The sequence below is a fragment of the Dermacentor albipictus genome, chromosome 3 (assembly GCF_038994185.2).
Source record: "Dermacentor albipictus isolate Rhodes 1998 colony chromosome 3, USDA_Dalb.pri_finalv2, whole genome shotgun sequence".
Classification (NCBI taxonomy): domain Eukaryota; kingdom Metazoa; phylum Arthropoda; class Arachnida; order Ixodida; family Ixodidae; genus Dermacentor; species Dermacentor albipictus.
This window is the reverse complement of record NC_091823.1, coordinates 95,744,816-95,762,025: the sequence shown is the minus strand read 5'-3', so window position 1 is coordinate 95,762,025 and position 17,210 is coordinate 95,744,816. Positions and strand designations below refer to the sequence as shown.

Here is a 17,210-nt window from a genome sequence, read left to right as displayed (position 1 = left end):
TTGAATGTTTCCATTTAGTGTGCCTTTAACGGTTTTGCGAAATACTTTACGTTACCCTACGGAAAACCTCACGCACTTCAGCCCATGTGCAGTCCTCGGCGATTCAAGCGCTATAATCGGCCCGCAATGGCAGCCCTCGCTTTTCGCGCCACGCTGAGGACACCTCTATTACAGTGTGCATGGCGTATGATGAAAGCAAGCGTCTTTGTGAAGTATTGTGACTGCCTTAGTGAGCCCCAACGATTCCCCATATCGCTCGCCGGTGGCGCAAAAAGCACCGGCAGCCATGCGGGACGATTATCGCGTTTGAATGGCTGAGCATATATTTTATATTTAAAAATGAGAAAAGAAAGAAAAAATCGATGGCCACCTCCTCAACGATTGTGCTGGTGAGGCTCATGTGCTTGCGCTTCCAGGCCGCGCAGACGTACAGGCCGAAGTCTTCGCAGGGGTCCAGGGAACGGTTGCGCTTGGCGCTCAGCGCCGCCGCGTGGTTCAGGCAGCCGTCGGTAGAGCAGACGGGAAAGGAGCTCGGCGCGTCCTGATTGGCGAACAAGTAGAGCCACGTGACGACCAGCAAGGGGAGCAGCACGGAAGCCAGCAGGAAGAGAACGATGACCGCCACCCTGCAGCGTACGTTTCCCGAATGCGAGTTCTTGCTCCGCGGCTGGTACTCCTGCGGAGGTACAGCGACAGTGTATAGACTGCCAGATGCAAAATATCCACAGCTCCACAAATTTAAAATTTCCCCCCAAAAGTAAAGGACTTTCTTGGGTTTTCTTTTCTCAGCGAAAATCCGGAGTCTTATATACTGCAAACATTAAAGGCCAACTGCACGAAATTTTGGGTCGCAATATAAGCATACAGTTTCGCATGAAGTAGGTACAGAACTGCGCCTGCGCATTTTTTTTTACGTTTGGAATACAATTAGATGCGTTACGAAGGGCTCGCGAAAGTAGACATCATGATATCAAAACGAGAAAAAAAATCTCAGTGCACTTCCACTCTGTGAAGAAGGATGACCAGCGAAGCTATCATCCGCTAGTCGGCCCGGCATTGCACTAACTTCGGGGTCGGCCCACGTATGGGCAGTGCTTAATGCCTGCTTCACCTCCGCCGCAGGTCGGCCCGGCATTGCACTATCTTCGGGATCGGCCCACGTATGGGGAGTTATTCTTTTTTTTTTGCTTACGACACGAAAATTTCATTGGACGGTAGAGGTATACAGCTCCGTTCTAAAACCTACGAAGTTATTCGCGAATTATGAGGACATCGTTTGCACGAAAACGCAAAGAGCAATCAATTTTCTAATTAGATTAATTTCATTAATTCACCTCGTAGATGACAACCTTAAGTCACATGTTTACATGGAAAAGCTGAAGGAAGATAGTCTAGTTCCGTGTTTCTACATGTCAATATGGCCATATAGACCGAAATAAATGGTGCCCAATTATTTATTAAATTTACCTGATTGCGCACCCGACACCGTGAAACGCGGCTCTCTCCCTAAACCCCGTGTGACGTAAAAGTGCGATGTAACGTGAAGCTACATGCTGTCGCACTTGCCTCTTACTGCGATCTTATTCCGATTGGTGCTGTGCTCATCTCCGGATTGGATGCATTTAGTTTAAGTGTGGCGGAACGGACATCATTATCGCGCGTTATACCACCGAGCTTTATTTGACGCTGCCATATATACTACTACATAACCGGGAGGTTTCACTGCGAGCTGCGCTTCGCGGTGTAGAATCATGTAATCTAGGCGACTAATTTGACACCAGTTTTTTTTTTTTTCTCTCGGTTTACATGACCGTTTCGAAATGCCGAAATGCGGAACTGGACTTCTGTGACGATTCCGGTTCGACTTTCCGATATGTACACCTGGCGTAAGGTTAGCAACTATTAGCCCCGAGAATTAGGAGTGGCGCCCTCTCGCGAGTGACGTCATGGCCAGGACGCCGCTCGCTCCGGCTCGCTCGGCTGCCGTTCCCTTCGTGTATGCTTGGGGTATGGGTGGCTCGAGCACGGTATTGAAGAATACGTCGGCTTCTTTCAGCTGCCATACCTTAACCACAGTTTCTTCTTCAAAAGCGTGTGAGTCGAGAAACTTTGCGGCTTGGATATCGCAAGCTAAGTAGCGTTAAAGGGGTCTACTAGGTTTTGCAATGCATATATGCGCCGTGTCTATCGGTAAATTTTGACTAAAAAAAGAATATCTGCAAATTCAACGCGCGAAGTTGTGTATGATGCTTCGCTAAACATTTAACATTCCTTTAGTATTTAGCTATGAGAGGCATTGCATTTTACGTGGAAGAAAAATTTGGTAATTGGCGTCAACATGTTATCTGATTTTAGAAAGACACTGCCCAGCGAAGCTCTCATCATGATTCCTATTACTCTGGTGTGTTGTTCTATTCAAATACGGCCATTCATTAATGCGTAAAAAAATAGTTAGGCGCGCATTACTTATGAAAAAGTTTGCTGCTACTTTCATCCCCCTCTGAAACAGGCCTCCAAAAAAACGAATTGCTCATGGCTGCTAACATGACGGCGCGTCATGTAGAGTATTTACATAGTTAATTCACAAACACCATAGTAGCAATCACCTGAGAGAAAAGTTTCGTTGTTAAGATCGAGAGCCACTCAATTGAAAGTGATGAAATGTTTCATAGTGGCCCTCAGTAGCCTTTATCGACAATATGGCACACCCCTGATCACGTAACGGTAGCAATCGACTGTCCGTATGGCGAGACACGCTATGTTCGCGAAACCCATCAGTTCACTACAACTTCGAATTAAAACCATAAAGCATGTTTTTTACAGCGCCAACTGGAATGGCTAAAGTATTCTCGAGCTACTACACCGCAGCTTAGATTTCCTGTATACAAAAGGAAAATTCAAGCACCTTCTGTCTCACCATGTCTCGATCCAGCGTTATTCAATTATACAAACGGATAACTATTCGCTTCTTCGGTACATAAAAGAGAACCCTGCAGGCAAATTAAGTTTTCTCCAATCCAATCGCAAACATTTATAAAGAAAGCACCACAAACCTTGCATATACTTTCACTTGATTTCTGACCCTCCACCGGGGGAATTTCGATATCTTCAATATGTCCCATACTACTAATCATTGACGCTTCGACTTCTTTCTGGCTGCAGCGATGCGGTCCAGCAGGCATACTTCACTAAAAAAATTGGGCCGAGCAGCCTGTGTCAGTTCGCCAAACAGATTCGTCACGTATATTCCTCAAGCAGCAAGCACCAGTAAATTTCTCAAATGAGTTTGATTTGATTTAATAATTTCCATTTACACACGCACATGTACAGAGGAGTGGTAAGTGGAGGTGGATGAGGGAAAAAAGTCGCACAGACGCGGCTTGAGGTAACCTCACCCCCTTAGGTACAATATGGCTGCATGGGGTAACACATCAAGCGCCATATAAATTACATTTATATAGTGGCCATAAAACATTGCAGTTATACAATATATGAAAGAACAGTGAAATATTTCCACAATAACAATGCAAAACACACTGCGGCATTGAAATAAATAAATGATATACACTAGGTAACATAGACAAAAAAAGAGGAACATAACATACATTATTAATCACTAACAAACGCGCTCTAAAGAGGTGAGTTGAACGTGTAGCACGGAAAAGGGAATATATATTGGTACATTCCTATTTGTACTCTGTAAATAGCTGTAAGCCTTCATTAACTTTACTTCAAGTTTCCGCCGCTTAAAAAAATGAACACGTGAAGAACCGCCTAATGTTGACAAGCAGTTAAAGAAGCAAGTGAGGCGTGTGGAATCTAAGCTCCAGTATTAGTTAAGTCCCCGTGCTACTGCCGAGCGTTTCTGTGAGGAAATGCAAAAATTCGATATTATGCCATGAACTACTCGTCGTGAGCAAACCTGTTTTAGCGGAATAAAATCAACGTAACTGCTGTAGAAGTCATATATAGCCAGCTTTGTGACATACTTGTTGCACCGAGGCAGGTATGGTATCGTAACTGGATTCCTATAGGCTATGCTTTTGCGATTGTCTATCCGCGTATGCAAAACCCGCAATAGGCTGGTCTGCGTCGCTTCGGCTGGCACTGTAGCGTTGCCTTCGAGAGCTGCATTGTTGTCTAAGAAATTAACTCTTTGAATAAATGTTCGCAAAGGAAGACGTCGTAAAAATATATTTGAGACGACCACCATAAGTATACAAGCAGAGAGAACGAGGGCGAACAAACGAAAACACCGCAGAAAGCGCCCGGACAACGCCCGAACTGTAGCAGACGACAGGCGCGAGTCCGTGCCCTGACGTCACGCGAGCGACGCTCGCAGCGCCGCTCGTGTTCGTTCTCGGGGCTAATAGGATGGTAATCGACACAATTAATTAGTAGATTAACTGCATTGTTTTCTCTTGCAAATGATGTTCACTGTGAGTGCAGCCAATCCATCTGTAGCGACGTAATTCGAGTAACCATTAGGCGAGCTTTTTTTTTAAGTGTTCGAAACAAAAAAGAAAGGCGCGCTATATGCTGTCTGATTTCGGCGATGAATGGACTTATTTATGCCACGAATATGAAATAAAATGTGAAATAAACAAGCGAAAGGAAACCATGCTACGCCGCCACGGTTTCCCGAATTAGTCGCTTTATTAACTTCAAGCCTAGCATCCTATAAGACCACCTATTACCCTCCACGGTACAGCCCAGTGTATGTGACATTGAGCTTTCAAGCGCGAGGTCAAGGGTTCGATTCTGACCACGGCAGCCGCATCCCGATGGGGGTGGAATTTAAAAAAAAAAAAACGCTCGTGTACCGTTCACTGGATGAACGTTGGAGAACCCCAGGTGGTCAGAATTAATCCGGAGTCGCTCGCTACGGCGTGCCTACGTCAGATCGTCGTGGTTCTGGAGCGTGAAACACAAGAATTTAATTTAACAACGCACCTATTCGTGCCTGCGCTCGTAAAACCAAGACTCTATACTTATTATTCAGAAGCGAACCACCGCAAGCGCCTGTGATTCGACGTTAGTATATAGGTGCGCAAGAATGCGAGCTTAGTCGAGCTAATTATAGCGCCATTCGCGAGCGAAGGGCTTTGAAGCCGCGAAGCGCACGTATTCGTATATTCGTGCGCATGTGCGTAACACTACGCATTATAAGAGGCGCTTCATGCAGTCCGGTGCCACACTGCTCACCGGCATTGAGATGCCCAGGAAGGAGTGTGGATCGTGGGGGGACTTCGTGATTTCAAACGAACACGCCTGCGACATCGATGCCTTCATAGCTGTCGCCTCCTCTGTTCCACCGGCTGGTACCGTTGACAACAAGGGGGTCGGATTCACATTGGTACTGGCCGCACCGCCGTCTGTAATAAAGACACTCTCAGTGAAGACGTATGGCGAAACAAATCACACGAAATAATCGAAATAGTAATAAAAAATAAAAAAGCCCCATCAACTAATGATTATCTGTGCGAAACTGCGACTCATTGGACTTGCGATAACAAATAAATTCATGTGTATCTCGCACCCGATGCTGCTTGTGCACAGTACTTGCCAAAGCGCGCTGACCAACTCTCGCCGCCAAGTTGCAGATATACATACGGGCATTTTTGAAATAGCCTCCGCGTTTGCTGCGGTGTGGTTGTGCGGCGCCACCATGCACTCGACGAAGAACATGCTGTCGTCTGCTAAATTTCGGCGCACGCAATTCCGTATTTATTCGCATATTTCTTGCTGTCATAATGCGTAAGCATTTCTATGCTTGGCCAACGAGATAACTGTCCGCCTCCCGTCCTCTGTCCTCCCGTCCGTCCCGTAAAACGACCGCTTTCGAGAGAGCGTCCGCAGCAGCGAGCGAATTCACCTTCGTGCTGCCTCTACGCCAACGAAGCGGCGAGGACAGCCCTCACGGAGCTGCACAGCACGCGCCGCACTTAGCCGCTTTCGCAGATCGCTTTCACGATACGGGCCCGCGCGTCTCTCTTGAACGCTTAGGGCCGATTTACGCTCGAGCCGCCCATCGCCGCAAGCCGCGCCGCGCGCTTGCGGTCGCGCGAAAAATTGCACGTATCCAGCACTTGTGCACAAATTACCATTTACACTGTGTGCACAGTGTATAACCTTACACGTTGTAAACCGAAATTTGTGCACGAGTGTTTGATACGTGCAATCTTTCGCGCGACCGCACGCGTGCGGTGCGGCTTGCGGCGATGGGCGGCTCGAGCGTAAATCGGCCGCGGCGAGAACACAGCGCGCGAACCTGTCAGCAGCCGACACTCGGAATCGCAGATTGCTTTCAAGGCACGGTCCGCGAGGCAATGCCGCCGGCCCGAGTAGGTTTGGTCACGGTTCATAACGGTTCGACGCGGATAGATAAGGCGCTAATATATTTAATATATTAGCGCCTATATATATTAATAATATATTTTTATTGTTACTTCGAAAATTTTTTGCATGCGACCCAAAACCATTATGAACGGTTCGGGATTATTTTATTTTTATTTTTTGGTTCAGGAGCAGAACCGGAACGGAACTTTTTTTTCAGTGGAACGAAACTACAACCAACATTTCGTTCCGACAGCCTTGTGAAATGTGTGTGTGTATTATTAGGCATACGACACACAAAAGGTTTCAAACAAGATCAGGCAAATTAACGCAAACTTGCTATGACAAGTAAACGTTTGCGTGGTTAGAAATCCCGGGGCCACATATGATGCAAAAGCGGCTTCAGCAAGAACAATTGTGTACCATGCTTTGGGGTGCACGTTAACAAAAAAAACAAAAACAAAAAAAACTGGAAGTCAAATTTAATCCGGAGCCCTCCACTTCGTTGTCCCTCACATTCCATTGTGCTGTTTCTGGACCTTAAACCCCACAATTTATGACATGAGGGTTCACGAACCATGTGCGATAACATAAATGTAATAACTTGCTATCGCAGGTAAAGGAAGAGGGAAGTACCTGCTGTCCCAGACTCTCTGTTGGCGGAGAACTCGCTGCAGAGGTTTGTCATCTGTAGACCGGTCAGCAACGCCGAAGGAGCGCCGCTGCCAGGTACCGTGGAAGGCTGCGAAGCACGTCTCTCGGCGGCCTTATCGCTTGTAGATGCGGCCGCATCGTCGAGCATCTTGGATTGCTTCCGAGATTTGCTTTCTCTACGCTGTTTGGGCATGGCAGAGTGGGAGGCTGCAGTCTTCTCCGCGGCACCGCCGTCGTTCGCCAGCTGTGCGGACCGGGACGAGCGTCGGGACGACCTACTCGACGATTTTCCAGACGAGGTGCTCCTGCGAGAAGACGTCGACTTGCGCCTCTTTTTCAGGTCAGCGTTCTTGGCGGCCCCTTCGGGCTTCACGGACTCTCGACGAGAGGTAGCTGCCTTAGGGTCTGCAGGATGGTCCGCCCTGCCTGTCCCGTGTGAGGCGGATGCATCCGACGACACCCTCTTCGGGGCGGCAGGCCCTCCCTGATGCGCGGCGTGGTCCTGCTGAGGTGCCGAGGACATGTCGGAGACACGTCGACTGCTGCGCTTGGAGCCAATGCCGGTTGAAGAGCGCGACGCGCGCCGTCCCGCTGCCTTGGCCGAGTCTTTGGGCTCCATAGGCTGCCTACGAAGGGGCACGGCGGCCGCGCAGTTGTCAGCAACAGGACTCGGCTCTGTTTTGGCTGGCACCGAGCGAGCACTAGCGAGTACCGCAGACGTGGCCGCGGATCTATACTTCTGTGTAAATGGAAACCGCCGCTGTGGACGACTTTCGCTTTAGTAGCTTCGGGCTCGGCGGCCAAAACGGAAGAGTGCCTTCGAGAGCTTCGGGTAGAAGCACTGCCCTTGACAGAAGGCTGGAACAAACGCCTTCCGGAAGGTAGGTTGCCCGCGACGGCGTCCTTGAAGGGCCCTTAGCGCTTCAGGCGTATAGTAGTAGTTGGCCCTAGGAACTAGCACACGGCGATATTCTTCTTGTCCTTGTTCTTTTCCTTCTTATTCTTACCTCCACGAGCAGCGCGTTCGTGCGCGAGGTTCCCAGGTCACACATGAGAGCCGATGATGATGCCGCAGGAAGGGGGAGAGCGTGTGCCTTATTCTTATTTTCGTGCTCGTAAATCCCACACACGTGAACAAAGTCAACAATATCTTTTCAGTCATAATTCGGCTTCTCTTACATTTCTTCCCAGACCGCTTCGATCTATGCGCTGGATCATAATTTTGGATTCTCTTTCTATATGCTCCTGGGAGACGGTGAATTATGGAACTAAAAGAGCGGTTACGTCCAAGTGGTTTTTGGGATGATTTTTTTACCATGATTTTCTAAGGAAGCTCAGATACGCTTGTTTGTTGATTACCATCGATTCAAAGAATGCTTGCTGGCCCATTTTGAGCCTTCATTCAGGATCATGCATGTGAGGCTGACGTAATTGCTCTGCCTTAGAGACCTACTGGAAAAAAAATCTGAGTTCGAAGTGGAGGCAAGTAAACACTCTATTTTTAGTTACTTGCGGAATGATGACAGCTCGCGGGACTGTACAGGCGGCAGAAAACTACGCAGAAACTCATGCTTGAGCACCGCCTCCCAGGGAACTAGAATTATAGTGCATGCTTAGTTTTTAAGGCGCGCTTAGCGTTTTTAGCGTACTTTTCCCCCTTTGCTAGTTTCACACCTGTATAGCGTTTTTAGCCTATTTACTCCGACGGTCTTTCTAATAAGAAGAAAGACTTCAAGAACATCGGTAGTAGTCGGTAGCGGACATGAGTCTCCGAGCACAGCAGTTCAGTTGATGCTGCATCCGCTCGGCCGCTATCGCGAGATGGGCAACGAGGAATCAATTCTCATCGTTAGCACACATCGGGGCGCCACCAGTGCAATCTCGGAGGCCACGCAAAAAACGAGAGACTTCGCGCACGCATCGCCAGATGTCGCAGCGTGTCCAGAAGGAAACGCAAGAGAGAAGACCTTGGCTGCAGTACACGGCTCACACATGAATGTGTGACGCGTTTCGGTGGCGACTCTTTCAGTTCTCTATTGTGATATTTAAGCAAGATCGCGCGAGAAGAAAAACAATATTGACACGCTGCCAAGATGCATTTCTGAACGCGCGCCCGCACGTGGTCTCATCAATCATGTACACACCTGCGCTTTCCATGAGCGTCTTTGGCTGGAGTTTGAGGTATAGTAGCGGCGCCTGGTGGCGGCGCGGGAAACGACATCTGGGTCGTACCAGCTTGGGTCGTATTGAGCCAGCTGGCTGTGGCGAAGCACGTTTCTAGGCCGAGTTTTGCGTCGATTCGCACTTTTTTCTGCCCTGTTGCGAGTGCGAAAAGGCTCGTCACTTCTCACAGACCATGCCGACCACGCTGTGAGCTCGCTGCATCTATAGTTTAACGAAAACGGGCTCTCCGTGGGACGTAATGCTGGGAGCAGACGGAATCGGTGACGCCGATCCGGAGAGACCGAGCCCAGCCTCGAGAAGGCGTCACCGTCATTACTTCCGCGTCGTGGGCTGCCATGAACAAGAAGGCCTGAATCCCAACATCAGATTCTACCGTTTTCCTTCAAGGCCTCACGAAGTGGAGCGTCGGGCGCGCTGCATAGCTGCAGTTCGTCGCGCTGAGTAAGCGAAACTTCCCGCCACATGCTGACTGCTTCGCCTGTCTTGAAGCTTGCTTGATTATCTGCGTTCTAAATTTCGGTCTTTTGCACCTACAGTCCCGACAGCACACCGACATAGCAGCAGGCATGGCTGGTAATTCACGATTCGAGACCCGGCCACAGCGACAATGAACAATTCGACCGATGCGAAGTGGTTAAGTGACCAGGTGTGTGCAAATGACCACAAATGGCCGGGCTGATTCGGTGACAATTCACTACCCCACTACGAGCAGCACAGGTTAGAGAGTTAAATGTGCTCATACTTGACCTCAAGTCAGCATGTTGAGGCAGCGCAGCAAGGTAGTATTGATTACAGCAGATCGATATTCGAGCGCTGTCATTAAAAGCTACGTCAAGCGAGCAGCGCACGAGCTCGCGCTGCAGCGCGATTCGCACGTACGTGCGAGCTCATATGCATTGCATCAGTTATTACCAGTTACTAAAAGGGACAGATGGCTGCTACGACAACGCAGGCACAACTACTTGTTTAGCGGCATGCAGTCAACAAAGATTGCAGGAGGCCCGCCGTTTCGCGGCATGTCGAAAGACCGCTGCCTTCGCGGCGCGTACGATCGTGGGCTCGAGCAGTTCCGCACACATGATGTCTGCTTATCGCTGCTGTGGATTCATTTATAGCAAGCATTTCCTCGCGTTTGTGCGCCTGAATCTAGCAGCGTGCAAACCTAACCTGAAGTTCCACTTCGTACGCCACTCGCTTCACTTGCGATTGACACCGCGCTAAAACTTCACCGCTTAATTCTTGAACGGCATACAGGTATTCGGCACTGCATAATTTCTTGCCTTTACGCAGCGTGCCATCCCTGAAAAAAAATCTTCGGCACCGGATATTCGCTGCAGGCCGTGATAGAACACCACCGAAAGTGGCGGGTCCATATTGTAAACGTGCTTTCCGAAGCAGACGACCGAGCTTGGTACGACCCATTTTAGGAGAGAGGGCGCTTTTTAGCACCTTTTTCGCAGCGCCCCTTGGGCAAGGCAAGAGCCCCATTGCGTTTGACGTCACGAAGGGTTGTGTAAATGTATGCGTATTCCATAACTTAAGAAACATTAAATGTATAATTTACAAACAGCAACAATCTTGCAAATTTTCTCGAATTAAGTTTGCACTCATTGAATTGAATCACGGGGTTTTGCGTGCCAAAACCGCGATTTGATTATGAAGCACGGCGATGGAACGTGCAGTTTTTTCGTACGAATTACTAGGTGAGGCAAACATACTTTGCCGCTAATAACGTGAGCTTCAGAATACGAATTAACAAAAAAAAGTATTAGTTAACTTTTTATTATCTTGGAGCCAGTTGTTTATGTGGTGAATCTGAAGGCAGTCGCATTTTATTGTACCATCTTTCTTTCTTTTTTTGGAAATCTTGAAGGCCACACCTAATTCGAGGCATTACGCAGTAAATTTCAATATAATAGCTATATTACAAGCTTTCTCAAGGATCGCACTGCAGAAATACATTTTTTGGGACAATAAAAGCGGACAATTTCAATTAGGTACAAGGGGCACCCCTCAGGGTGCGCTCCTCTCCCCTTTCCTTTTCAACGTGACCATGCGAAACCTGCCTCCATTACTGAAAAGCATCCCGCATATCAAACACTCCGTCTATGCCGATGATATCACCATCTGGACCAATAGCGGTTCCGACGGAGAAATCACGGAAGCATTACAAGCGGCCGCGGATACCGTACAAAATTTTGTGCGACAGAATGGTCTAGCGTGCTCACCGACAAAATCGGAGCTTCTCGTCATCTGAGATAAATCGACCAAACACGCCACCAAAAAGGACGCCACCTCACCTATACGAGTCAGTATGGAAGACGGCCCAGTTCCACCGGTACTGACTATGAGTCCTGGGCATGCTAATTCAACATAACACCCATAATTATGAGGTGATTGTCCGATTACAGACGACAACCCGCCAAATATGTGGCCTAATCAGACGAGTAGCCACACGACACCGCGGCATGAAGGAGGCCGATATCTGCCATCTGACGCAGGCTTTCCTGATCAGTCGCATCGTGTATTCCTTCCCTTATTACCACCTACGCCTTTCTGACAAGGAAAAGGTTAACAGCGTCATTTGCACAGCTCATAAAGCAGCCCTTGGTCTCCCGAGGTATGCGAACACTGAAAGATTACTTGCGCTAGGTATATACAATACCCTAGACGAACTCGTGGAGGCCCATAAAAAAGCCCAACGTGAACGACTCCCCAGCACCGCAACTGGCAGGGTCATTCTAAGTAAACTCGGGCTGAATTCCGTTATGAATTCAGCAGGAAGAACAACATTACTCGGTGCGGTCAAACGCCGTTTGGTTATAAAACCGTTACCCAAGAACATGCTCCCTGGGAGACACGACAAGAGGCGGTCTGCCAGAGACAAGGCCCTTCAAGAAAGGTACCAAAGCAACCAAGCACACCGCTTATGTCGATGCAGCAAAGCAAAATCACCAAACTTACGTAGTGAGCGTCGTGACCGGAGAGGGAAGTATCCTCAACGCCGCGACCATAAAAACAGCGTCCACCGTGGAAGCGGAAGAGACTGCCATTGTTTTGGCCATCATGAATCCCTCCGTGCAAACTATCATAAGCGACTCCAAAAGGGTAATCGTCGATTTTGCGAGAGGCAGCATAGGCGTCTGTGCAGCGCGAGTCCTACGGGACTTTACAAATGAAAATACTGTTGAACTCGTATGGATCCCTGCCCATTCGGGGAATCAAGGGAATGAAGAGGCGCACTGGGTAGCCCGAGGTCTAATCAACCGGGAGGTGTGGCCCTCAGACTCTGATCCCATGGATGAGGCACCGACGACATACCACGAGATAACAAACTGCTACAAGCAAAAAAGGCGAATCTACCTGCCTTCAAACGCAAGCCTCACGCAAGCGCAAGCCTCGATCCTGCGTCGAATCCAAACTAATTCTTTCCTCAGCCCACATTCGCTGGCCATAATTACCAACGGGCAATGAAACCCAATATGTCAAAACTGCACAAATCAAACATTGACTACCCAAAATCACATTCTTTGGGGGTGCGAGGGCTTACCCCCTTCCGGGTCGCTCCTGCCAGCCCCCTCACAACAGACGTGGGAGGAGCTGCTCAGAACACTGGATCAAAAACTACAGAAAGCCCTCGTTGCCTGGGCCGAAAGGGTCGCTCCTCGTGAGGGGCCATCCTAGTACTCGGGCCTGCCAAATCATAACTGAGCAGAATCTCAATAAAGTTGTTACCACCACCAGTGAATTTCAACGGTAAATCCAGGCGATATTGAAAGCGAGCGCCGTGGGAGCGTAGAAAAGGCGACCCGGCTATCATATAAGACCGAAACGCCCCGTAACGACAAGTGCGAGGAAGTTGGAAACCGAACGTCTCGGCCTGATTGAATGACAGTCTACTGAACCGTTTTGAACTTTCCTCGCTTCAATTTGCGCAACAAAATTATAGATTTTAAATTCATTACCTGAACACATGAATAAAGTCTGCCCGACTCTTGGCCAATCCCCGTGAGTGGGTATGCGCCAAACTCATCAAGATCATCATCATCATCATCATCATCATCATCATCATCATCATCAGTCGCGCAGCAAATGATATGGCACGCTATGGCCATGGCAAGCATGCGTGCCGCTGTGTTTGTCGGGTCAGGATTTGACGGAGCACGCTGTCACTCAAACGTCAAACCACATTTCTTTACGGGGGCGTCTGACGCGCAGCGATACGCGCTCAGCCTCAACATTGCCTCGATTGAGCTTTGGAATATCATGATGAACATCCGGTATTATATGTGCGATATTCAAGATTTTTGAAAGATGGGTGTGCCTAAAGATGTCACTGCCTCCAAATTTCACATTTAGACAACAGCCCCAAGGCACTAATTAAAAAGTTAATTATTGATGTTAGTTCATTAGTTTCCTGAAGCTATCAGTTGCAGCAAACTATCTCCGCCTCACCTGGTAATTTCATTTTATAAATACAAATAAATAAATTTATTAAATACATGAAATAAACGAATTTTTACCAATCCTCTCAATAATAAATCACCCACAACCAAACTACATTTGCACCACCACTTGAATACTAATCGCATTAACAAAGATAAACTTCCCCAATGGATGAGATTCTGCCTGAATTTCTTGTAGGAACATTTAAACCCACGGCTTCCAAAGTAAAATAGTGCTACGGAACAGTATTTCCAATGACGAAGAGGCGAGCAGTGAGAAGACGACGACGACGATTAGAGGCTTACGCCGGCTTTTGCCTCTTGGCCAAGTGCGGCGTATTACCTTGTAAATATACTTGTATATAGCTTTTCATCTGCGTCTTCCTACGTAACATATCTGGTGGAGGTGGACGTTCCCTGTACCTCGTTACGGAGCTTCGCAGTGGACGGTCAACAATATCTTTTCAGTCATAATTCGGTTTCCCTCACATTTCTTCCCGGACTGCATGCTCCGATCTATGCGCTGGATCATATTTTTGGGTTCTCTTGCTATATGCTCCTGGGAGACGGTGAATTGTGGAACTAAAAGCATTGGCCCAGTCAGTGATAAAACCTTAGGCGTTTGAGGTGTGTTATGTTGTGGATAGTTTGGTAGTGAAGCGTAGACGGTACTCTATATGTCTCGTTTTTTGTCCCCGTTGGCTTGGAAAAGACTATACTCGATCAATTGCCTTCCGTGCTGCTCCACGTGTGGTTCTTGTTTGCTCATTTGATATTTTGTGCCACATATGATTCCTGAGTGGTCGATAGATTGCTGTTTTTTACTTCTAAAGTCTCGTGTGTGACTCGGCGTGAATAACCTACATAAGGCAGGCTTGTTGCGGAAATAAACTTAGTTGTGAGTGGCGCCGGTCCTGTCGTCTGTGTTCTTCTTCTTGAGTCCTGGTCTTCTGCGCCTTGCCTTTACTAATTCAAGCATGAACCAACTAGCCCAAGCAAGAGTTTTACTTAACTGAATACTTTTTTTAGCGTAGACTGCTGTGTTCTAACAGGGCGGAGAGTTTTAGTGCAGTGGCCATTCTAGGCGCTGTAGTTTTACTGCGTGCTCAAAGTTTTTATGTAGCTTGTTCTCCGGCGCCTATGCGTATAAGGCCTGCTCTAGCTGATTCTGCTAGAACGGGAAGCGCTCCGCTCGGAGCAACCAAAGCTTGTAGCAATCGGTGTGCTATCGACTTCCTTCCTTAGAGATGAGGTTTAAAATATGTACTGTGCAAGCACTGTTAAGGCTCTGTGAATTTCCACTGAGACGATTGGAGTCGATCCGTATTTGTCAGTTTTACTTTTTTGGAATTTCATGGCCTCGTGTTTTAATAAAAATTGTTAAAATCGAAAATATTAAGGAAACGAAACTATAAGGTTTAAACCTCTGTAACTCAGTAATGAAAAAGATACAGTAATCCGGTAAATTGCACCTAATAGTACATCCGAAGCGGACAAAATTGATGTATTACATATGGCTCTCATAGTTATCACTAATATCTGAGTAGGACTTTTGCAAAACCCTCGTAGGCAATGTAACGAATTCATGTAAGACAAAAACTGAGATATTAAATTTGTCCACTTTGATTGCTCTAATTAATCCAGTTTACAGAACTGCCATATCTGTTCTAGATGCGGAGCTGCGAATTGAAACTTCGAGGTTCCATATTTCATTTTTCAAACTTACCAATTTTTGAAAATTTCTTCATGAACGTTCAGTTCTAAATCGAAATCCAGCTTCAAACAGTCACTAGAATTTTACTTTCTCTCGCAAGTGCAACAAATTTCATTAAAATCGGCCCAGTGGTACCGTCTTATAATCGAATGAAATGATATTTTTAATACGAGTAGTTGAGTATTAGTAACATAAATTACGGGGAAATCCTACGTCATCAGTTTAGTACCGGAATGTCGCTGGGGGGTCTCAAATCGTGTCATGCATTTACCTCAATTTCTCGGTTACTAAAGCTCTGTTCGCGATTATATTGACGCCTTAGACGTTCTAGAACATTGCTCTACCACTTTAACTTGACTTTTTGGTAACCTTTAGTGTCCCTTTAAGGCTGGTACAAATTATAGCAAGGTGGATTAGCGTAACCGCTTGGGCTTGTTGGGTGAACATCGTAGAAGTACAGTGTTCTAAAAGCAACACTGTACTTCTACACCCCTTCTAGAACACTGTAGTAGAAGGCTACAGCGCTGGAAGCGACGGAGACGAAGGAGGCACACAAAGTGCACAGACACAGACGCAGGTGGATTAAGGTGGAGGTTTAATTGAACGTGGTAACTTAGACTAGTCCTAGTGCTTGTGCATTCAAATGACGTAGCTATACCTAAGTGACAAATTTTGTTCTTTATTTTTTTTTTTATTGAACGAGCGACAAGCTTCCCTCCCCATCCTTCTCTCCCCTCTCCGAAACTCCATTGCCAGCGCTAGAGCTCACGCGCGGCGCCACAGTACAGTACCCCCTTACACCTCCCCACAACTCGGTTGCGCGCCCTTTCCCTCGGCGCCTTTGTTTCGCAAATCGCACGAGCGAACACCGACCTTCAACCATCGCCTACCACGAAAACGGACTGAAAGAGAAGAAAAAAAGCTATTCGCTTTAAAAACCGCGAACATCACAAGCAACGGAGGTGCTGCCCAGCTGATTTTTCAAGTCATACTCGCAGCTTGCGCTCGAGTATTCGTTAAACTGAGGAAACGGGCGATCTATAACATGGGCACATGCTTATTTGCGGCGTGCAGCCATAGAATCAAGACCAACTTGTGCAGCTGCCATGTACTTCGGCCAATGACCTTTCTCTATGCGGTGACGTTCATCTCGCACGCTTGTTCAACGGCTTCGCGACCTTGACTTGATCCGTCGCCCCAGAGCGTGTTGGTGGCGCCACCTGTCTTCCACTAAGGAAACTCTAGGCGCCGCGGTTGACCGAGGCAGCGGCGAGCAGCCGAAGTCGGCCGGCTCGGAGGCTGGCGCGTGTGTTGCTCAAACGCGGCACTAAAGTTGACTCGAAGACGAGACGAGACTTGAGGAATTGTTCACAGTTTGTGCTTCGCTGTGAAAAAAAAAAAAGAAGTGTTCAGATAAAAGGCGAATAGGAACGACGCCACTTAAAACCTGAAAGGCTGATGAACGAGAATGAGGGGAAGAGAGACGAGAAGGCAGAAAATTTTCCATGAATACGCACTACGTCTGTGAGGATACATGTACGTCCTTGTACATCGCAGAGCCCGTTCAGAAAGTAATGGTCATTCTAGGAGTTCACGATACTGAATTTAAAAAAAAAAGGAGTTCACAAAATGTTGAGCGTATTGCTCAAGGCCGGATTCGAACTTCTGCCATTGTTGTTTTGTGCACACCGCCGCGGGGAAACCATTCGTGTTAAAAAAAATTATGCGCATGTTCTTGGTGGAAACAACGAAAAAATATTTGTCAGAAGTGGGATTCGAACCCACGCCCACATTCGTGGACCAGAAGCCTCGAGTCCTCTATGAGAGGAAAGGACGAACCTTGAGTCTGGCGCCTTAGACCGCTCGGCCATCCTGAC

The 17,210-nt window shown here is 47.6% G+C and overlaps 1 protein-coding gene and 1 non-coding gene across 3 annotated transcripts in view; both read right to left on the bottom strand.

Moving 5' to 3' along the window:
• Positions 1–8,005, bottom strand: part of LOC135901292 (uncharacterized) — a 55,083-nt gene extending 47,078 nt beyond the window's left edge. For both annotated transcript variants that reach the window (XM_065431029.1, XM_065431028.1), the window contains exons 1-3: positions 6,973–8,005; positions 5,206–5,375; positions 371–676 (exon numbers count right to left, since the gene is read on the bottom strand). In XM_065431029.1, the coding sequence (XP_065287101.1) occupies positions 371–676; positions 5,206–5,375; positions 6,973–7,609 (1,113 nt within the window). In that variant the 5' untranslated portion in view covers positions 7,610–8,005. The remainder of the gene's footprint in view (positions 1–370; positions 677–5,205; positions 5,376–6,972) is intronic.
• Positions 8,006–17,093: 9,088 nt separating this feature from the next.
• TRNAL-CAA (transfer RNA leucine (anticodon CAA)) lies at positions 17,094–17,210 on the bottom strand. Its single transcript has 2 exons — positions 17,173–17,210; positions 17,094–17,139 (listed from the first exon to the last, which is right to left on the bottom strand). It is a non-coding gene; the product is annotated as a tRNA-Leu (tRNA).